This window comes from Glycine soja, chromosome 4, assembly GCF_004193775.1.
Source record: "Glycine soja cultivar W05 chromosome 4, ASM419377v2, whole genome shotgun sequence".
Taxonomy (NCBI): Eukaryota; Viridiplantae; Streptophyta; class Magnoliopsida; order Fabales; family Fabaceae; genus Glycine; species Glycine soja.
Genome location: NC_041005.1, coordinates 44,716,003 through 44,734,849, shown reverse-complemented (window position 1 = coordinate 44,734,849; position 18,847 = coordinate 44,716,003). Strand labels below are relative to the sequence as shown.

Sequence of the window (18,847 nt, the reverse complement as noted above, 5' to 3'; positions counted from 1 at the left end):
AATGAGAATGTTAAGATGGATGTGTGATAATACAAGACAAGATAAAATACGAAATGACGTTATATGAAAGAAGATTGGTGTAGCACCCATTGAAGAAAAAATAACAAAAAATCAATTAAAGTGATTTGGGCATGTACAAAGAAGGTCACAAAAGGCCCCAATTAGAAGAATGAATGGCATGACTTTTAACCAAGGGAAAAGGGAAAGAGGGATACTGAAAAGGACATTGGAGAAACTCATCAAGGGAGACTTGATACTTAGCAATATTTTTGAAACCTTGATTTTAAATTGTATCAAATGGCATCGTGTGATTCATGTAGCCGACCTCACCTAATGGGATAAGACTTAGTTGTTATTGTTGTTGTATGGTTAAAATATTTCATTTTACATTTATTTAAAATATTTTGCATTAGAATTTAATATTATTTTATCATATATTTATGCTTTATATTGTAATTATTTTTTAACAGAGTCTTCAATGAATCTAATACATAATCCTTGCCTTTTACTTTTTTATTTTTATTTTTAAATTTGAAAAAATCAGCATAATATAATATGAAAATATAATATTTTATAACTATTACTATTATTATTGTTTAGTATTATTAATTATTAACAATAACTAAATGATTGAAAATAATAACCATTATTTAATCTCATTTAGCAAAAGACATTTGGTGGAATAACCCATGTTCTTGTACAAAGTTTTCATAATTCATAAGAATAATGTAGGTTAAATAGTGATACAACATTCATACATTTTATGGTGTTTTCAACTACTTCTCTATGAACTTTTTTCAGTTCTTTGGCAATACCAGAAACCCGTCGGCTCGTTTCATTTTATGTAAGTTGTGACAGCACCTCATGCTTTATATCACTCACAATTGTTTTTAAGTTCAAATCTTCATCTACTTTGCCCACATTTTTTTTATCAGCAAAAATATCATATATATATATTAGAAAAAGTGCCAGGGGTACTAAGAATACAAGATTATGGCTAGGTAGGATGTTAGATCCACTGTTAGGATCCAGGCTAGATACTTTGCCCACATGCCTGGCATGCTTAGCACCATATTCTGCATACGGCAGTTTATCTGCCAAAGCCAAGGCTGTTTCCTGCTGCTTGTTGATGGCATTAACATCCATAGCAGAAGGCTCACTGTCTGGAAAAAAAGCTACACGTCAGTGAAGGAAGAAAAAATAAAATGATGAGGAAAAATACATAGCAACTAAAACCAGGCAGCAATTATGAAAGGAAACTCAACTCATACAGCATGAAATGGAATAAAAGCAAATACGGTATGAATCATACTTCTAACTACATAGCCACCTTGTCCATATGAATCATTTGTGCACATTTCTAATTGAGACTCCTGTGTGCACAAAATGGAATAAAGTCTTCCTTTCAAACTTTTCTTTTCATGCAAAGGATTTGTCAACTGCCAATTATATTTTCTGCTTAGGAAATGTAGAAGGTCCTGCAGAAGGAACACAATACACAAAAAGTTAGCAAACCTAAAAGATATGAAAAAAATTGACACAAAGCATGCTATCTTCAAAGACAAGTAATGTCTAGTTTTTCCCACAGGTACCCAAAAAAAATTATTGCTAAGTAACTAAACTCAGATTGGGAATTAAGTACTTACTCAAACCAGGGATGTCATCAATAATTTTTTTAGGAATACCAGCTTCTTTCTGCATGTTGCAAATTAACTTTTTATTTTTAATGCTTAATATATTTCTAAAATTAAATAAATGTTTGATTAAAATAATTGACCACAGTTTCACAAGATGACAGAACCAAGAGAACAAAAAAAAATTATAATATGTTGCCTCCTACCTTGCAGTAACAACAGAAACCACTTTCCAGGTATTTCCTGCAGGATGTCCGCATATATATTTCTCTGTCATTTGAATAAGTAATATTTAGGCCAAAATTTTGTGAACGAGATCGAACATTTGAGAGACACTATGAGCATGTTTCCCATCCCAATCAACGATCAGCATTTTTTTAAGGGAGGGCTTAAGGGCACAGACTACCACCAACTAAACAAGGGGTTGAAACCCAACAATATCATGTAGCAGCAAATAGAAACACTCAAAACTCACTCTAATGTACTGGACTACTGGTATTCCCAGGCCAATTGAAATGCAGATGCAACAGCCGAGTTAAAATATCAGTTGTGCCAAGATTGTGGGAAAAATCACCCTTTCATTGCTCATAGTGGTCCCTGTAAAGTTCTCCACAGCTAGTTGTAATTGAGCCATCCACTTTACAATAATGATCAGTTTTTAAAATTAAAATAACAATATCAATAAATTAAACAATTATAATTAAAATCAACTCAGGGTAGGACTGCCTCATATAGCATTACAAAATCCCCCAATTCAACTATTCAATGTTCAACGAGAAGATCATAGGTTGGTTGTTTCCAGCATTCCTTGCTAATGCAGGCCACATATGAATCAGTTTCCAAATAACTATTGTTGAACTCCACTACACAACCCATGTAGCTTTTGTTTTGGAAGTTAATGAGTCGTTTTTCCTTTCTTGAGGCTGCATTTTCGAAAGCTTTCTCTTGGTCACTGTCTGTCACCTGTGGATCTTACAAGGTGTCAATAAGTCTGCTAACAACTTAGGTGTGGGTAAAAGGACTTGGCAGTTAATTCCCAGTATCACATCCAATTCGTTCAACCGGAAATTTAATGCGATGCTAGAGCAATTAAGCCCACTTTTTTTAATCTCTAGCACAGTATTCCCTTCAATTCAATAGGCATTGTGTTGATTGCACATTATCAAGCTTACCAGTAATCTCTGCAGGAGCAGAACCCATCCTTGAAATGATGAAACCTAGTTGTATCTCTAACTATGATTTCTCTTCCTTCTATAGTTGAGATGTACTTGGTTGCAGAGTGGCAATCTCCACAGACTCTCAAGTTTTTGAACACCCGGATTGGAACCCCTAATGGTACCTTTAAAAGGCCAAATGCAATTGCCAGCTTCTCACTATGCCATAAAAGAAGCTGTTCTTTCAGCTCCTCTCCCACATCATGCAACACAAATTCAAGATCAGGCACATAACCAGCCAACTTCATTTTCTTCTCCAAGTCTTTTAGTTTCTCATGTATAGAAGCCAATTCAGGGTGCAATCTATCACTTGATCTAAACCCATGCACCACACTGTTTATTTCAATCCAACTATATCCAGGTATCTTCACTACATTATTGTCTTTCATTGATCTTCGGATACTAGCAACATGGTCCCATCTGTTTTGTGCTGCATAAACATTAGCCAATTGAACATATCCAGTTGCAATAGTTGGATCAAGCTCAAGCAGATTCTTGGCAGCAAATTCGGCCAAGTTTAAGTTTTTATGGATCCTACAAGCACCCAGAAGTGTTCCATAAATGGCAGGATGGGGCTTAAATGGCATACTTTTTATCAAATCCACAGCCTCAGATAACTTTCCAGCTCGACCAAGAAGGTCAACCATGCATGCATAGTGTTCTGGCTTAGTTTCAATTCCAAAATCCCTTCTCATTGTGTTAAAATATTGGACACCAAGATCCACCAATCCTGCGTGGTTACAAGCTAACAATACTGCAACAAAAGTAATCCAATCTGGCTTCAAGCCTTCCTTTTTCATCTCATCAAACAAACGAAGAGCTTTTTTGCCAGCCCCATGTTGAGCATATCCAGAAATCATTGCATTCCAGCACACTACATCTTTCCGTGGAATCTGGATGAATAACTCCCAGGCATCCTTTAGATCCCCACACTTGGAATACATGCTAACCAATGAAGTCCCAGCTGTCGTATCACTACTCAAAGGACATTTACAAACTAACTGATGAACCTGCTTACCCAACTGCAATGCTGACAAATTACTACAACCCAACAAGACACTAGTCAAGCTCAAAGCATTAGGCTTAACCCCAGTTTCTAACATTGTCCTGAATAGCCTTAACCCATCCTCTGCCCTCCCATTCTCAACATACCCAGCAATCATAGCATTCCATGTCACCAATGTCCTCATTGACATTTCCTGAAACAATCTTTCTGCTAATTCAACCCTCCCAAACTTCATGTACCCAGTGATCATGGCAGTCCACGTGATCACACTCCTCATAGGCGCAGCATAAAAACACTCCACAGCAGCATCCAAGTCCCCACAAGCTACATATCCAGACACCATGGCACTCCACGACACACAGTTTTTCTCCGGCATTGCCGAGAACAACCTCCGAGCCTCACCCATGAGTCCAACCTGAGCCAATGCGGAAATCATGGTGTTCCACGATGCAACATCCTTCAAAGGCATGCTGTCAAAGAAGCCACGGGCATCATGGACACCCAAATGGTGCCAATGACACGCCAACATGATGTTATACGAAACAGTGTTTGGTTGGGGAATTTTCTCAAACAGTTGACGAGCGTATTCGAAATGGCCGGGTTTCTTGGCAAAGGCGGCAAGGATAGAGTTCCACGTAACCGTGGACTTCACTTTCATGTCCTCAAACACACGAACAGCGGAATCTATGTCACCGCACCGAACGTAGCTGGCGATGAGCTTGTTGGAGGCAATGACGTTATTATTGTTGAACTCATGTTGATGGGTGTGTGAGGAAACATACTTGCTTAGTGTAACAAAGGACGAGGTTAACAAAGGGCTTCGCTTCTTCCTCCTCAATAATCGTAAACAATACATGGATCAATCAATGGATTACTATAATGGTTGTTAATATCGTGAGTTGGATCATATAATATAATCGCACGACATCACGCGTCAAGAACAGAGCTTGGGTCTCTCTTCTCAAACAGACAGAAAGTGCGTAAGCTCCACCTCGCACCGCTATTGCCGCCGTCGTATCTGGGTTGGCCACTGTTACCGTCGCTTTTGGGTTTCGCCACTACCGCTGCAGAGGGTTGTTGCCGCCGCGCGTTGGACTTGGGTCTCTCTCACGCAGTCACTCGTGTCTGTCAGTTTATCTTTCTTTAACTTCTTTTGCTGAATCGTTCAACTTCAAAGTTAAAAGAGAGATTACTAGAAGCGTTTGAATAAAATGTGTACTGTGTTACTAGAAAGGCTGAAAAAGTTTATTGTGAACGGTGCCCATAGTTCGACAGTCGCACCGTAGCGACAATCAGTTAACCGCGGCTGATGTGGCAGATTTATACTATTTTATTGTTGCGATATTTTTATTTATTTAAAAATAAAATAAAAAAGAAAACAGAGAGTCGGCAAATGAGGAACTGAAAATTGAAGAAGAAAGAGAAGATGTTACTAAGTGCATCGGGCATGGTGCACCCGGCACTTAAAAAGGAAAAAGACTGAAATACTCTTATAAGTACATCTATTGTTAAACCACTTACACCTCTTCCTCAAGAAAATAACTAAATGAATGGTACGCTTCAATGGTGGTGTCTTTGGCTAACCATCTGAAAAGATTTTCTTGCATTGAAAGTGGAAAATGACAAAAAGCAAAAAACGCAACGGAGAAAATGAAGAAATAAAGAAAAAGGTGAACTTGGGACACACTATTGCGAGCAGAGAGCAAAGCAAAAGGAGGAGGAAATAAGTATATAAACAAAATAAATTCAATGAGACATTCAAAAAAATTAGGAATACGTAAAAGAAAAGATTTGCAACATTAACTGGTTAATTTTTTAAACCACGGTCTAAAGATACCAAGAAAAAAGACTGTAGTTGGCGTGCGCATCCTTGCTTGCAGCAACTGCTTCTAGAACGAATTGGTCTCGTCCATAAGAGATAAATAATAGAGGAGTTTGATTCGTTTGAAGAATATGTAATAAGTGAAATTAGAGACTTAATTAGTAAGTTAGTTGTCACTAAAAGGGTATAAATAAACGTCCTTATGTACATTCTCATTCATTTATGAATAAAGTTCAGAATTGTTCATCTTATTCTTTGAGAATAGAGAGTGAGTGAGGGTTCAATTGGGTAATTCTATTCCCAATTGTTACATTGGTATCAGATTAGCTCGGTGACGATAGTGACCACGAAGGAACTCGAGACTCGCATGGAATTCTATGAAAACAATCTCTCTGATCATCAAGAATCCATGCAGAAAACATTGGAAACAGTGCAGGTAGTGATTGAAAGCCTCACAGCAGCAATCGCAGCGATGAACGCTGGCAAGAAAATCACGAACGATGAAGATCATCACAATGAAACGCCAGAAATGGTTCTTTCAATAGCTGATAGAGCGCAGATTCCATTTTCGTCCTTTGATGGCTCCAACTTTCGAGAGTGGAAAGCAAAAGCAGAATAATTTTTTGAATTGGAGGGTACCCCTGAAGAACAAAGAAGTCGTTTGTTATTACTATCGATGGGTGGTAAAGCCTTTGCGTGGCAAAGACATTACATGCAGAACAACAATAACAAAGGGAATTATTGGCAACAAATCATTCACGATGCGGGAAGCAGATTCGACACGGGTGCATTCGATGATCCAATAGCAGAAATTGCAAGATTGAAGCAAGATGGCCCCTTGATTGATTACCTGGAAAACTTTGACACATTGTTAGCTCATGTATTAATTACAGAATATTTAGCATTAAGTTTCTTTCTTTCTGGGTTAAACCTTGAGCTTGAGAAATCAGTTAGGGTTCATAGGTCAAAGACAATTCAAGAAGCTATACGAATTGCAAGATTACAAGAGGGGGTCCTTCAAGAAATGGCAAAGAAATTCTCACTAGCAAAATCGTAAGTTTCAAATCTCAAGTCAGATATACAAGATCTTGGTCTTCTACATCTCCCCAAACTAAAAGTTATCCAATCACCACCTTACAACAAAGTCAATCTCAAAATCTTACATTTTCAACACTGTCAATAGATTCTAAGGTATCATCCACAAATCTCAGCTCTAGGAAGCAAATTAGTGAATGAATTGCAAAGGGACTATGTAGAATTTGTGGTGAAAAATGGGATAGGGATCATAAGCAACGATGTAACGAATGGGGTAAACTAACTGCTATTTTCAGTGCATAAGATAATATGACTGCTGAATTTACATCTAAAGATGAATGGGAGCAGGAAATTGAATTAGTAGAACAAAGTCTGGATTTAATTAGGGATGCAGATGTTCATATATCAATTAATGGATTACAAGGTGTAGCTGGGGGGAACACCCTGCAAATGATAGGCTTAATTAAGAAACAACCAGTGCCTTTTTTAATGGACACTGGAAGTACACACAACTTCATTAGTGCCAAGTGGGTAAAATCACTCGGACTTAAGTCTCAAAGCATAAAAAATTTTCCAGTTATGATTGCATCTGATAAACAAATGGTTATTACTAGAAGTTGTACTCAGGTAGAATGGCGGTTTGGTGATCATATTTTTCAAGCTGATTTTTTAGTTTTGCCTAGCAGTATTTTTGGGGTGATTCTGGGTATGCAGTGGTTCAAGACACTAGGTGACATCAACTGGAATTGTGATCAGCTGACAATGCGGTTTCAACATCAAGGAAAATTGGTCTGCTTACAAGGTGAACAAATTTCAGAGAACATCATGGAATTGGAAGGTAAATTAAAACTAGCTCATTGCCAGGCCATGTTAGTAGCACTGCAAGGACCAGTTTGCTATGATGAGATATCGGTGGAGGATCACAAGTTGACTCAAGAACAGGAATCTAAATTGCATCAGTTGTTAGAGACATACCAGCAGCTATTCAATGAGCCCACAACGTTGCCCCCCAAAAGACGGTATGATCACAAAATCTCCTTCTTTACTGATAAACCATTCTGTTTGAAACCATACAGGTATCCACATGCTCAAAAGGAGGAAATAGAAAGACAAGTTAAGGCTTTACTCAATACTGGGTTTATCAGAGAAAGTGGAAGCTGCTATGCATCGCCATTAGTTTTGGTTAAAAAGAAAGATGGCTCATGGAGATGTTGCACTGATTTTAGAAAATTAAATGCTTTGACAATAAAGAACAGGTTCCTTATGCCTTTAATAGAAGATCTATTGGATGAATTAAATGGTGCGAGTTACTTTTCTAAACTGGACTTACGAAGTGGATACAACCAAGTCAGAATGGTAGAGGAAGACATTCATAAAACTGCCTTTAGAACCCATAGTGGGCACTATGAATGGGTTGTGTTACCTTTTAGACTTAGCAATGCACCAGCCACATTTCAAAATCTGATGAATGATATTTTCAGGGAGCACCTTAGGAAGTTCATTTTGGTTTTCTTTGATGACATCTTGGTCTATACCAAGACATGGTCAGAACACATTCAATGCATGCACACTACACTACAAATACTACAAGAACGCAACTTGGCACTCAACTACAAAAAATGCAGCTTTGGAACAACCAAAATCAATTACTTGGGACATTTGATTTCTGTCAAAGGGGTGCATCCAGATCCTGATAAAATTAAGGCAATCCAACAGTGGCCAAGACCTGAGACAGTCAAAGAATTAAGAGGATATTTAGGTCTTTCAAGCTACTATAGAAGATTTATTCAGAACTATGGGAAGCTTGCTGATCCACTTACACAACTAATGCAGAAGGACATTGAGTTCAGATGGACAGAAGACACTAAATCAGCATTTGCTAAATTGAAACAGGCCTTGACATCTGCTCCGGTATTAGCTTTACCAGAATTTGGTCAACCTTTCACAGTCGAAACAGATGCTTCAAGAGTAGGTATTGGTGTTGTACTTCTTCAGAAAAGCCACCCAATAGCCTACATTAGCAAAGCCATGGGCCTAAAGTATCAATTACTCTCAGCCTATGAGAAAGAATTCTATGCTATATTATTTACTATGAAGAAGTGGCAACACTACTTCCTTGGACAACACTTCATAATCAAAACTAATCAAAAAGCATTAAAGCACCTTCTTAAGCAACCTCCAACAACCTTGATGCAGAATTAGGGATTAGAGAAACTCATGGGATTGGATTTCATTATTGAGTATAAAAAAAGGAAAAGAAAATGTGGTAGCTAATGCACTGTCAAGGCAGAACCAAGGAAGCATAGCACCAATCTTCCAAGTCATATCTCAGTTATTGAGGAAGGTCAAGGATTCATGGAAAGTTGATACAAAATTACATAAGATAGTGGAAAAAATCAGGATAAATCAGGTTTCTTACAAGCAATACACATTTGATGGCACATTTCTTAGAAGAAAAGGAAAAGTGGTAATCGGAGCAGATCTACAAATGAAAGAAGAGATCATGCATCATTACCACAACATTGTAACTGGAGGACATTCAGGGGACGATCTAACATATAGGAGGATTAAAGAACAATTTTATTGGAAGGGATTGCAGAGGGAGGTTAGGAAGTGGGTGCTGGAATGCCATATCTGCCAAAAAAATAAACCATTGTTACAAATGCCTACTGGATTGCTTCAGCCATTATCTGTCCCCAGATAGAGCTTGGAAGTCCATTTCAATGGATTTTATTGTGAGGCTCCCTAAATCTAATGGAATGACAGTTATCTTTGTGGTTTGTGACAGATACACAAAGTATGCTCATTTTATACCATTAGCTCACCCTTTTGGAGCAGCTAAAATAGGAGAAGTATTTATGGACACCATTGTAAGATTACATGGTTGGCCATCCGAGATCATTTCTGATAGGGATAGCATCTTTATGAGTGCTTTATGGTCTGAGTTGATGCAACAACATGAAGTTAAATTGCTTAAATCCACAGCCTTCCACCCTCAAACAGATGGACAAACAGAGGCATTAAACAAGACTGTAGAAGGATACTTGAGGTGTGTTACCGGTGAATTACCTAAGAAATGGACAAAATATATAGCCTTGGCAGAATTATGGTATAACACTAAGTTTCATACAACTATCAAGATGACACCATTTGAAGCACTATATGGCTACCCTCCTCCTATGCCAAATATTACAGTAACTTATATGGTAAAAACCAGACAACAAATAACAAAGCTTCTACAGGACAATTTAACAAAGGCTCAGGAGAGGATGAAGAAGTATGTTGATCTCAAAAGGGTAGACAAAGAATTCAACTGTGGAGACTTCATTTACTTGAAAATACAACCATACAAGCAACTAAGTTTGGCAAATTCAGCATTCCACAAGCTGGCTGCAAAGTACTATGGACCTTTCAAAGTAGTAGAAAGAGTGGGCAAAGTAGCATACAAACTTGAGTTACCTGCTGGAACAAGAATACATGATGTATTTCATGTTTCGCTGCTAAAAGAACATCATGGTCCTGACATAGCATCACAAGAACTACCACTGTACAATGAGGAGGGTGAATTTGTACCACAACCACTAGTGGTTCTAGATAGAAGAATGAAGAAAAAGGGCAACAGTGTTGTCACAGAGGTATTGATTCAATGGCAACATACCAACCCAGAAGATGCAGTTTGGAAGGAATTACACAGTATGCAACACCAATTTCCAGATTTTGATTAGAGAGCTAACAGGTCTTGAGGACAAGTCCTATGTTTGAAGAGGGGGAAAGTTGTAATAAGTGAAATTAGAGGCTTGATTAGCAAGTTAGTTGTCATTAAGAGGGTATAAATAGACGCCCTTATGTTTATTCTCATTCATTCATGAATAAAGTTCAGAATTGTTCCTCATATTCTTTGAGAATAGAGAGTGAGTGAGGGTTCGATTGGGTAATTCTATTCCCAATTATTACAGAATATAATGAACGAGAGGTAGAAGAAGAAAAAAGAAATGACAAAGAAGAACAATAAGCGTGCAGAAGAAGATACATGAGTTGGTGGATTTCTTAAATGACTAGTTACGCACGGGTGGCTCCGCTTTCCTTCAATATATATATATATATATATATATATAATATTGAAATTATGCTTAGATTAAAAATTATTTTTTTAATGTTTAAAAAATAAGAATTTGAGATAAATTAATAATATAAAGTAAAGTAGACTTCAATTGGGTTGTATTAAAATTTTAAAGGAGGTAAGAATAACAATAATTTGAACGCAAATATATAATTTAAGTATAGTTATTATTATACTTTATTGTTTAGAATATTATAATATATAATCAAAAGTATATTGAAGTACGGTAAGAGTTGCATAACTTAGTGGTGAAAACACCAATCAAAGTATCTACGATGCTTGGTGTTAAACTTTAGTTTAATAGACACAACCAATAGTAAAGAACACCATTCTAGTATGGTACTCGTGGAGACACACAGATAAGCTATAAAATCAAATGTATAATAGAATTGCATATATTTAGTGGTAAGTGTGTAAAACTTAATAAATGAGAATAAAAAATAATATGATTGAGATATGTAATATATTTTATAAAATAATATTGTCTATTTAGTTTGGATAATATCTATGGTTCATGTTTTAAAATTTTATAAACAATAAAATACATATTTTTTGTCTAATTTTAAATCTAAAACTAATTTTGAATATAATTAAATTGAATGTCATAAAATTATAATCTTAGGTAATTTAAAACTAACTTTAAATATAACTAAATTGTTATTGTAAACTGTGGTAGACAATATATATTTATAGAAAAAAATCTTTGATAGGGAGAGCAAATAATTTTCTGTATTTGAATCAGATGATAATATTCTTTACTTGAGTTATAGTTCTACATGGATTCCTACCAAAAACTAAAGAAGTAGTTCAAGTCGTTGTACCTAGCAACAATAGATCCCTCACCAAAGAAAAAAATAGCAAAAAAATTACACTTTACCCATGATATTATATATGAGTAAACTTGATATTTAATCGTTATAGAATATGTTCAATCATTTTGTTAGCTAAAGACTTACATATAGTTTGAATGTGTCTATTAAAATCCTTCTCAATAATAATAATAATAATTCATAGTAGTAACATAAAAAGGTGGAATCATTTAATGAAAATTAGGTTTTTCTTGGTATGTGCAGCCCGACCTTTGGATGATAACATTGGCTGCTTAACACCCAGCTCTCACGCATTCTTCAATGGATTTCTGATCAACCAATTGTGAAAGAAATCCTCCCACAAAAGCATCTCCTACAAACACAAAAGAATACAAGTCCATAACATTATCAATTTTTTAAGTTTCCACAAACATTTAGAATAGACAAAATCAGAATCTAGCTTGTCACTATCATCAAGATGCAATATCTATGTATTGGTTGTATGACTATGATTTACTATTCAAAGCATTTTATGAGCAAACCAATTTCCTATAAACTTAACTACACATGTAACTTTAACATTTAAATACTAAAAGCAATAGATTTGTACCTGCTCCATTTGTATCAACTAATTTGCCTTTAGGTAGTAGTATCACAGGGTATAATTTCATTTTCTCATCCTCAACAACACAAACAAGATTTGCACCTTGGGTGATAACGATAATACTTTTATGTTTTTATGATGCTTTTGGCAAGTGAGAAATCTTCAAAGCTATTTCCTCAACATTATCAGTATGCTCAATAATACAATAGAAAAAGAGTCAAAATACATGACAAATTAAAAACAAAAATGGCAAGCCTTTAGACCTGCTAATTAATGATTACCTCTGAGCCTTGAGCTTTAGAAAATGTTTTTGCTTCATTCTCATTTCCAAAAACGTTATCCATATATCTAAATCCCAAAATGAACATTATTAAGATCAATATGTAAAATTTTGTTTCTTTGAATTTAACAAAGAAGGATCCTTATGGCATAACTTTGTCTAGTGCACCCTTGAAGAACTCACAGATAAAGGTAGCAAAAAGGTTCATCATGAAGATTTGCATACAAGAATAGAATACTTAATCTGCAAAATGCTACGGATCGATCATGTTTCTTTAAAATATACTTCAATATGGGAGGGAAAAATACTCACCAAGTTTGCTCCTTATACCATATTGTAAATCCTTTAATTTCATTCACTCAATCACTCAATTATTTCCAAATAACTATCCAAAAGACAACTAAAATTATCTTCTGGCATTGAAGAACAATGAAATCACCTATTGAGAAACCTCCAATAAATAAATTTCTCATTTCAATATGAAAAATTACAATAATAACATCACCAAATGTGGTTGTTTTGCCTGGGATAATGATGTTATTCCATCAATCCACAAAAACAAACACTGATAAAACATCCATGTAAAAACAAATCAAGAAAATTAGCATGTTAGCTATGAAGGCTAGATAATTGGTTGCATGTATCCATCCAATATTTTGAGTACATTGCCACTTTGAAATGTTAGTCATTCCTCTAATTTGGGTAACTTCTAATGTAACTTGTCAAATGAAGCTAAAGCTCGTGTTTATTCTTAATGATGACGTGGTCTTTGAACCACACTTACAAATATAAAGAAATTAGTAATTAACAATTTTAATTTTTTCTTCAGTATAAAAGACTGACAAAATGCATACCCTTATCAAGAAAGTAATAATAAGAACTTGCTTACACTAATCTTCCAGTTTTGCTAGTTTCTCTAATTGTTCTGCCTTCATATCTTGCTTTGCAGTTTTCTGCCATGGGTTGCCAAAAAATTTAATCCAAACTTCTACAACTTCTTCCATACCTAAGCTTCAAAGAAAAGAAAACAAAATAAGTGAGAAATAAAAAACATAAAATTGAGTCCAAAAATCATACATCATTCTAAACTTGGCCACTAAAAAAAGTTAAACTATATTCTAAATGTAGCGTGATAGTGAGTATGCACTGAATGTAACGTCAATATTTAAAAAACCAACCAATAAAGCGTGTCAATGAAAATTTCAAAGTTCATTTGGATATTAAATCAAACACATAACTTGCAACTCGTGAATCAGTCCAAAACGAATAAAAAAACACAATATCATTCAAACAATATGTACAAAGACCTGTATAACATTATCCAGATAAAACATTAAAAGAACAAATGAGTAGAAATCTTTTCTGCATAGCCAAAGAAAATCTCAATACATTTGGACATTTAACTAAACACTTAGCTTTCAACCCGCAAAGTAGTACATAATAAAATCAAATAAATATTTAGCTACCATAACCCATCAATAAAGCCACACCAAAATCAATGGAACAACAAAAACTAATAAAATCATATGAGTGAAGCATTAAAAGAAAAAGAAATAGATGAAAAAAAGAGAAATAAGGGAGAGAAGAGGAATGAATCATGTATATAGAGAACAAGATATCCATTTTTATATATAAATTTATTCTGCACTACCAAATAGTTGGAAAGAGAAATGTGAAGACTTACCAAAAGTAGATAACTCTTAAGTTGTTATCGTCGGACTTCAAATTGATACCAACATTTTTCTGAATAAATCGTGTTTTCTCATCTTCCTTTACTACCAAATACAAAAATAGATTCAGAAAAGAAATGGGAAGAGAAAGATAAAGCGAAAAGAGAAATGGGAGAAACTTGGTACTAATTTTTAAAATATTAAGAAAGTGGAAGCCGAGAACATTCAACTTAGACAAACACTACATAAGCTTAATCGAATTTAATCTTCATACTAAACAGACACACATGCAGAAATATATATTGAACAAAATAAATGAAGAACATGTATGGAAGATTTTTGAAGAACAAAATACAAACCCAAAGTGTTGTCACACAAAGAAAAATAGGTAAAAACTTTCATAGACTGGAAATCTCATCATTATAACAAATTTTCGCGGTTGAATTAAAGGACCTTTAGCTAGAACCTACATAATAATAATAATAACAATAATTAAACAAAACCAAAAAAATTACACAATTTAAAACAAATATGCTCATAATACGTTACAAAATTAAACTTCAATTACAATGATGCGTACCTACCTCATAGTCATATCTAGAAAAGAAAAATCTTTCATAAGCTACCCAATGTGATATGTATATATAAACTATCCCAAGACTTGCTAAGGAACTAACCCAAGACTTTCAAAGAAAAAAAAAATAAAATTTGCTAAGGAACTAACCCAAACTTTCAAAGAGATATATTGTTTTACCAAAAGCAACACATGTGAATTCAAAGATTAAAGTTGGACATTTAGGAAAATTCTTCTCGTTAGAAGTATTGGTAGTTTTCACTTGAATTTCATCCAATTGCTCTAACCTTGATTCCTTCACACCTAACCCACATAAATAGAAACTCATAATTAGTGACAATAGCAATATTTGTTGCATCCTTCATAAAAAGGAAATTTCATACTAAAACCATCATGACTTGATTATGCTAGAAATCATAATGGAATTTGGGTGAGGCATTTTGTCAAACACCTCATAAGCAAAACAGATTTCAACATTTCATCAACGGTGTTCAACAATATCCATATGCTAAGATGGTGTATCGGAGCTTGCAATTTTTTTTGGTCTGTCAATTAATGGTCATTGTTGCTTTTGTAACCTAAGACTTGCTAGAAATCATAATGGAATTTGGGTGAGGCATTTTGTTAAACACCTCATAAGCAAGACAGATTTCATCAATTTTAAGTAGAATTTGTTTTTATGATGTAAGAAGCAAAAGCAAAACTAAGAAACATCACCAAAAATTTGGAACATATATCAAATAAAAAGTTCATATCTAATGAGAAGAAACAAGCAACAGAAGACAAATATTTTAAACTTGATCTGTCACATTGAAATACCTGTTAGTGTGGCGCAACGATGGTGGTGCAACGATGTTGTTTGGTGGTGGTCGGAGTTTGGTCATGGTGGATGAAGGGTGGAGAAGATGGTTTTGGGCGAAGATAATGCGGCACAGCGATGCTGGTGCAAGCATGTTGTTTGTGTGAGATGAGTGGAGAATATTTTCAAATTTCAAAATGAGGGCAAAACTGTGGGTATCTGTTCAACAATATCCATTTGTTGAGATGGTGCATGGGAGATAAGATTTTAAATTATAAAAAAAGAGTGGATTGACAAAAATGGCTTCCAATTGAACAAATGTCAATTTTTTAGGTTGTCCAATTTTGTAAAATGAACAACCTATTGTTTTGCTTATAATAAAAGTAGAAATGATATCATTAATTTGGGAACAAAAAATGGTGTCGGAATATTGATTGATTGATGACTGAATAAATTATAAATATAATTACTAATTTACAAATGGTGTCTAATCATCTTTACATTAATATTTTTTATCCTACCTCAATGTCACAGTTGTCCTCTAATCTATTGGATATACTAATCTCACATGTGGTGTGTGAGTGTAATTGATTCAAGAAAATTTTGCATCAAGTAGGAATCAAACACATATTCCCCCTCTAAATAAATTGTTTTTACTCATGTGAACATAACATTATATTAATATTGATTGATGACAAAATAAATCACAAATATAATTACTAATTTATCTTTAAAATAGGTGAAAAAATGACAAAAATACTCTAGACCTACTTTTTTTTATATATATAAAGATTCAAAGGACTATAAAAAATAACAAAAGATTATGTAAAACTATGTATTATCAATCTAATTTAATAGTACAACTTAAAATATTTGCAATCTAATTTAAAACAAAATAATAATAATATACACTGAAGTAGACATCATATTTTTATCACGTTGATTGGTGTAATGGTTAAGAAATAATAAATTATAACACCTACCTTATTCTAAAAGGGTATAAAAGAAATTTAATAAATATTTTAAAGTCAAAATTGAAATAAAATATAAGAAATTAAAAGATAAATTTTTTTTAAAAATATTATTACTTGTTTGTAAAAAAATAAAATTAATATTACTTAAATTGACATTTCAAATTCATCAAATATTTTTAATAAGGTTAAACAAAATTTTCACTCTGTGAAAAAGATAGAAACTAACTAAAATACCTTATAAAATAACCCATAGATATTTTACATCAATAATTAATGACCCTAAAAAAAACCTAATCTTGAGCTCTAAACTGAAATTTTGAAATGGTATGAGATTCTCTATCGTAGATTATTAGGTCATTCACATTTGTCTTCATTTTAAAAATTTGAGTTAAGTAATATGTCTAAATTCTAGAATGGTTAAAAAAAGTTTAAATTTTTTCAAAAAGAAGAATAGAAATGTAAGAAACACGAAATAAGTTGAAGAAAAAGAAGATGAATATGATCACCTGTTTGTTTAAAATGAGCATTTTGGGACATTTTTATTTTTAGGTATAATGGTGAGTGGTGACAATGAGAATATAACCTAAATTTTTAATGTACATTATTACTCAAAATTACTAGAGTGAAGACTAACTCTTTTTGGGACACTTAAACCTAAATTACAACTTAAATAACTAATGCCACAATAAATACCTTTGTACTGGTGATGAATTTATTTTACATGAATGGGAAAATAGATTTAACAGGTAAAATAAAAAATGCAACTCGTAGTTTTGTAAAAAAAAACACAAGTAAAAATAAAGATTAATGCTCAATTTGGTCATTGAATTCGTAAGACACTGACACTTGGGTCTTTAAAAGATGGAAAACTAAAACTTTGTACCTAAATTTTGAAAAGTGCGGAAAATTTGTCCCACCTTGAATTTTTCTCCGTTTACCCAAATGGCTAATCCTGTGTGGCATCGCTGGACCTATTTGTCATCATACATTTTGTTGTGTGTGTTGCTGACACGAAAGGACTAAATTGTCACCAAAATTTTAGCGGACTAGTTTGTCAGTTTGGAGAATTGTAGATAATTTTCTTCTATCTTTCTCTTTCTCCTCCTCCTCCTCCTCTGTTCTTCCCATTTCCTTCTCAGTTGCACCTTCGCCCTCTCCATCACTCTTGCATCTTAGTCTTTCACAGCAAACTCAATACCACCCCGCACAATTGCATCTATTCCCCCCTCCCCCCATAAAATTGTGTTGTGCAGATTCATCAAGAGGTTGACACTCGCCACCGTAGAGGATGCAAAGATAGTTGCATGTTTGATAATTTATTTTAACCATGACATTTAAGCTGCAAGAGAATGGATTTGCATGAAGTGAATGAGAGATGAGATTAAATCAAAAGGAGAAAAAAAAGAATAAGAAAAGGGGCTTCGTGCTTCAATTTTTTCCTCTTTTCTTTTTTCCTTGTTTGTTTGTGGCATTGCAGGTCCCGACGAGATGACTTTATTCATGGTGGTTTGTTCTGGTTTTTATTGTTGTTGTTTGCAATGAAGATTTGTTGTTGCTTTTCACAAAGATGGTGATTTTGTTGCTATTGAAAAGTTTTGGGGTGATTCTAGTGATGGTTAATAGGCCTATGGTGATTTTTACATTTCAATAAGGAATGTGTGAACGCATGATTAACGGTGATGGTAACAACCTGTGATGACAATGATGATGTCATTTTAGTCTATCAAATTTTTGGCGACAATTTAGTCTATCTTCATTAGCAACTCACAACAAAATTAAGGATGACAAATAGGTCCAATGATGTCACGTAAGATTAATCGTTTGAGTTAACGGAAAAAAAATGATAATGAGATTAATTTGTCACACTTATTGAAAATTCAAGAACTTAAAGGTCAACATCTTACAAATTTAATGATCAAATTAAGTATTTATCCTATAAATAAAGTTAAAGAACAAAATTCATTTTTAAATAAATAAATATAGAGGATGAAAGTGTAAATTTACCAATAACAAACAAACCATTTGAAACGTTCAACCGGTGCTGGAGCTGAAATACAGCAACATCAACAACAACAACATCAATTCAATTGTTTTTCCACATATTCATTCAAAGGTCTTGAAAGGTTAGCTTTTCAGTCCTTATTTAGGAATCTTAGTGATTAGTGATTCCACTTAAATTATAGGTTTTCGTTAAAAAAAAATTTGCCAAGATTGAAAGGTATTTATAAACTAAAGTTTATTTTTAAGAAATATGAATGATTTTATTCTTTTAACATTTTGCAAAGAAAATCAGGTTTGGTAATCTA

The 18,847-nt window shown here is 33.9% G+C and overlaps 1 protein-coding gene and 1 pseudogene across 5 annotated transcripts; both read right to left on the bottom strand.

The window, feature by feature from the left end:
• Positions 1-922: 922 nt before the first annotated feature.
• Positions 923-5,533, bottom strand: LOC114409829 (pentatricopeptide repeat-containing protein At4g16835, mitochondrial). Of its 5 annotated transcripts, XM_028373457.1 has the most exons (5): positions 2,110-5,533; positions 1,841-1,904; positions 1,647-1,695; positions 1,313-1,478; positions 923-1,163 (listed from the first exon to the last, which is right to left on the bottom strand). In XM_028373457.1, exon 1 carries the CDS (start codon positions 4,708-4,710, stop codon positions 2,803-2,805), a length of 1,908 nt encoding a protein of 635 aa, XP_028229258.1. In that variant the 5' UTR covers positions 4,711-5,533; the 3' UTR covers positions 923-1,163; positions 1,313-1,478; positions 1,647-1,695; positions 1,841-1,904; positions 2,110-2,802. The 5 variants fall into 5 exon arrangements, with proteins under 5 accessions (XP_028229258.1, XP_028229257.1, XP_028229260.1 ...); XM_028373456.1 differs by having other exon boundaries at positions 1,841-5,533; XM_028373459.1 differs by having other exon boundaries at positions 1,331-1,478; positions 1,841-5,533.
• A 6,337-nt stretch (positions 5,534-11,870) lies between these two features.
• On the bottom strand, positions 11,871-12,787 carry LOC114408252 (annotated as a pseudogene).
• Positions 12,788-18,847: the final 6,060 nt, after the last annotated feature.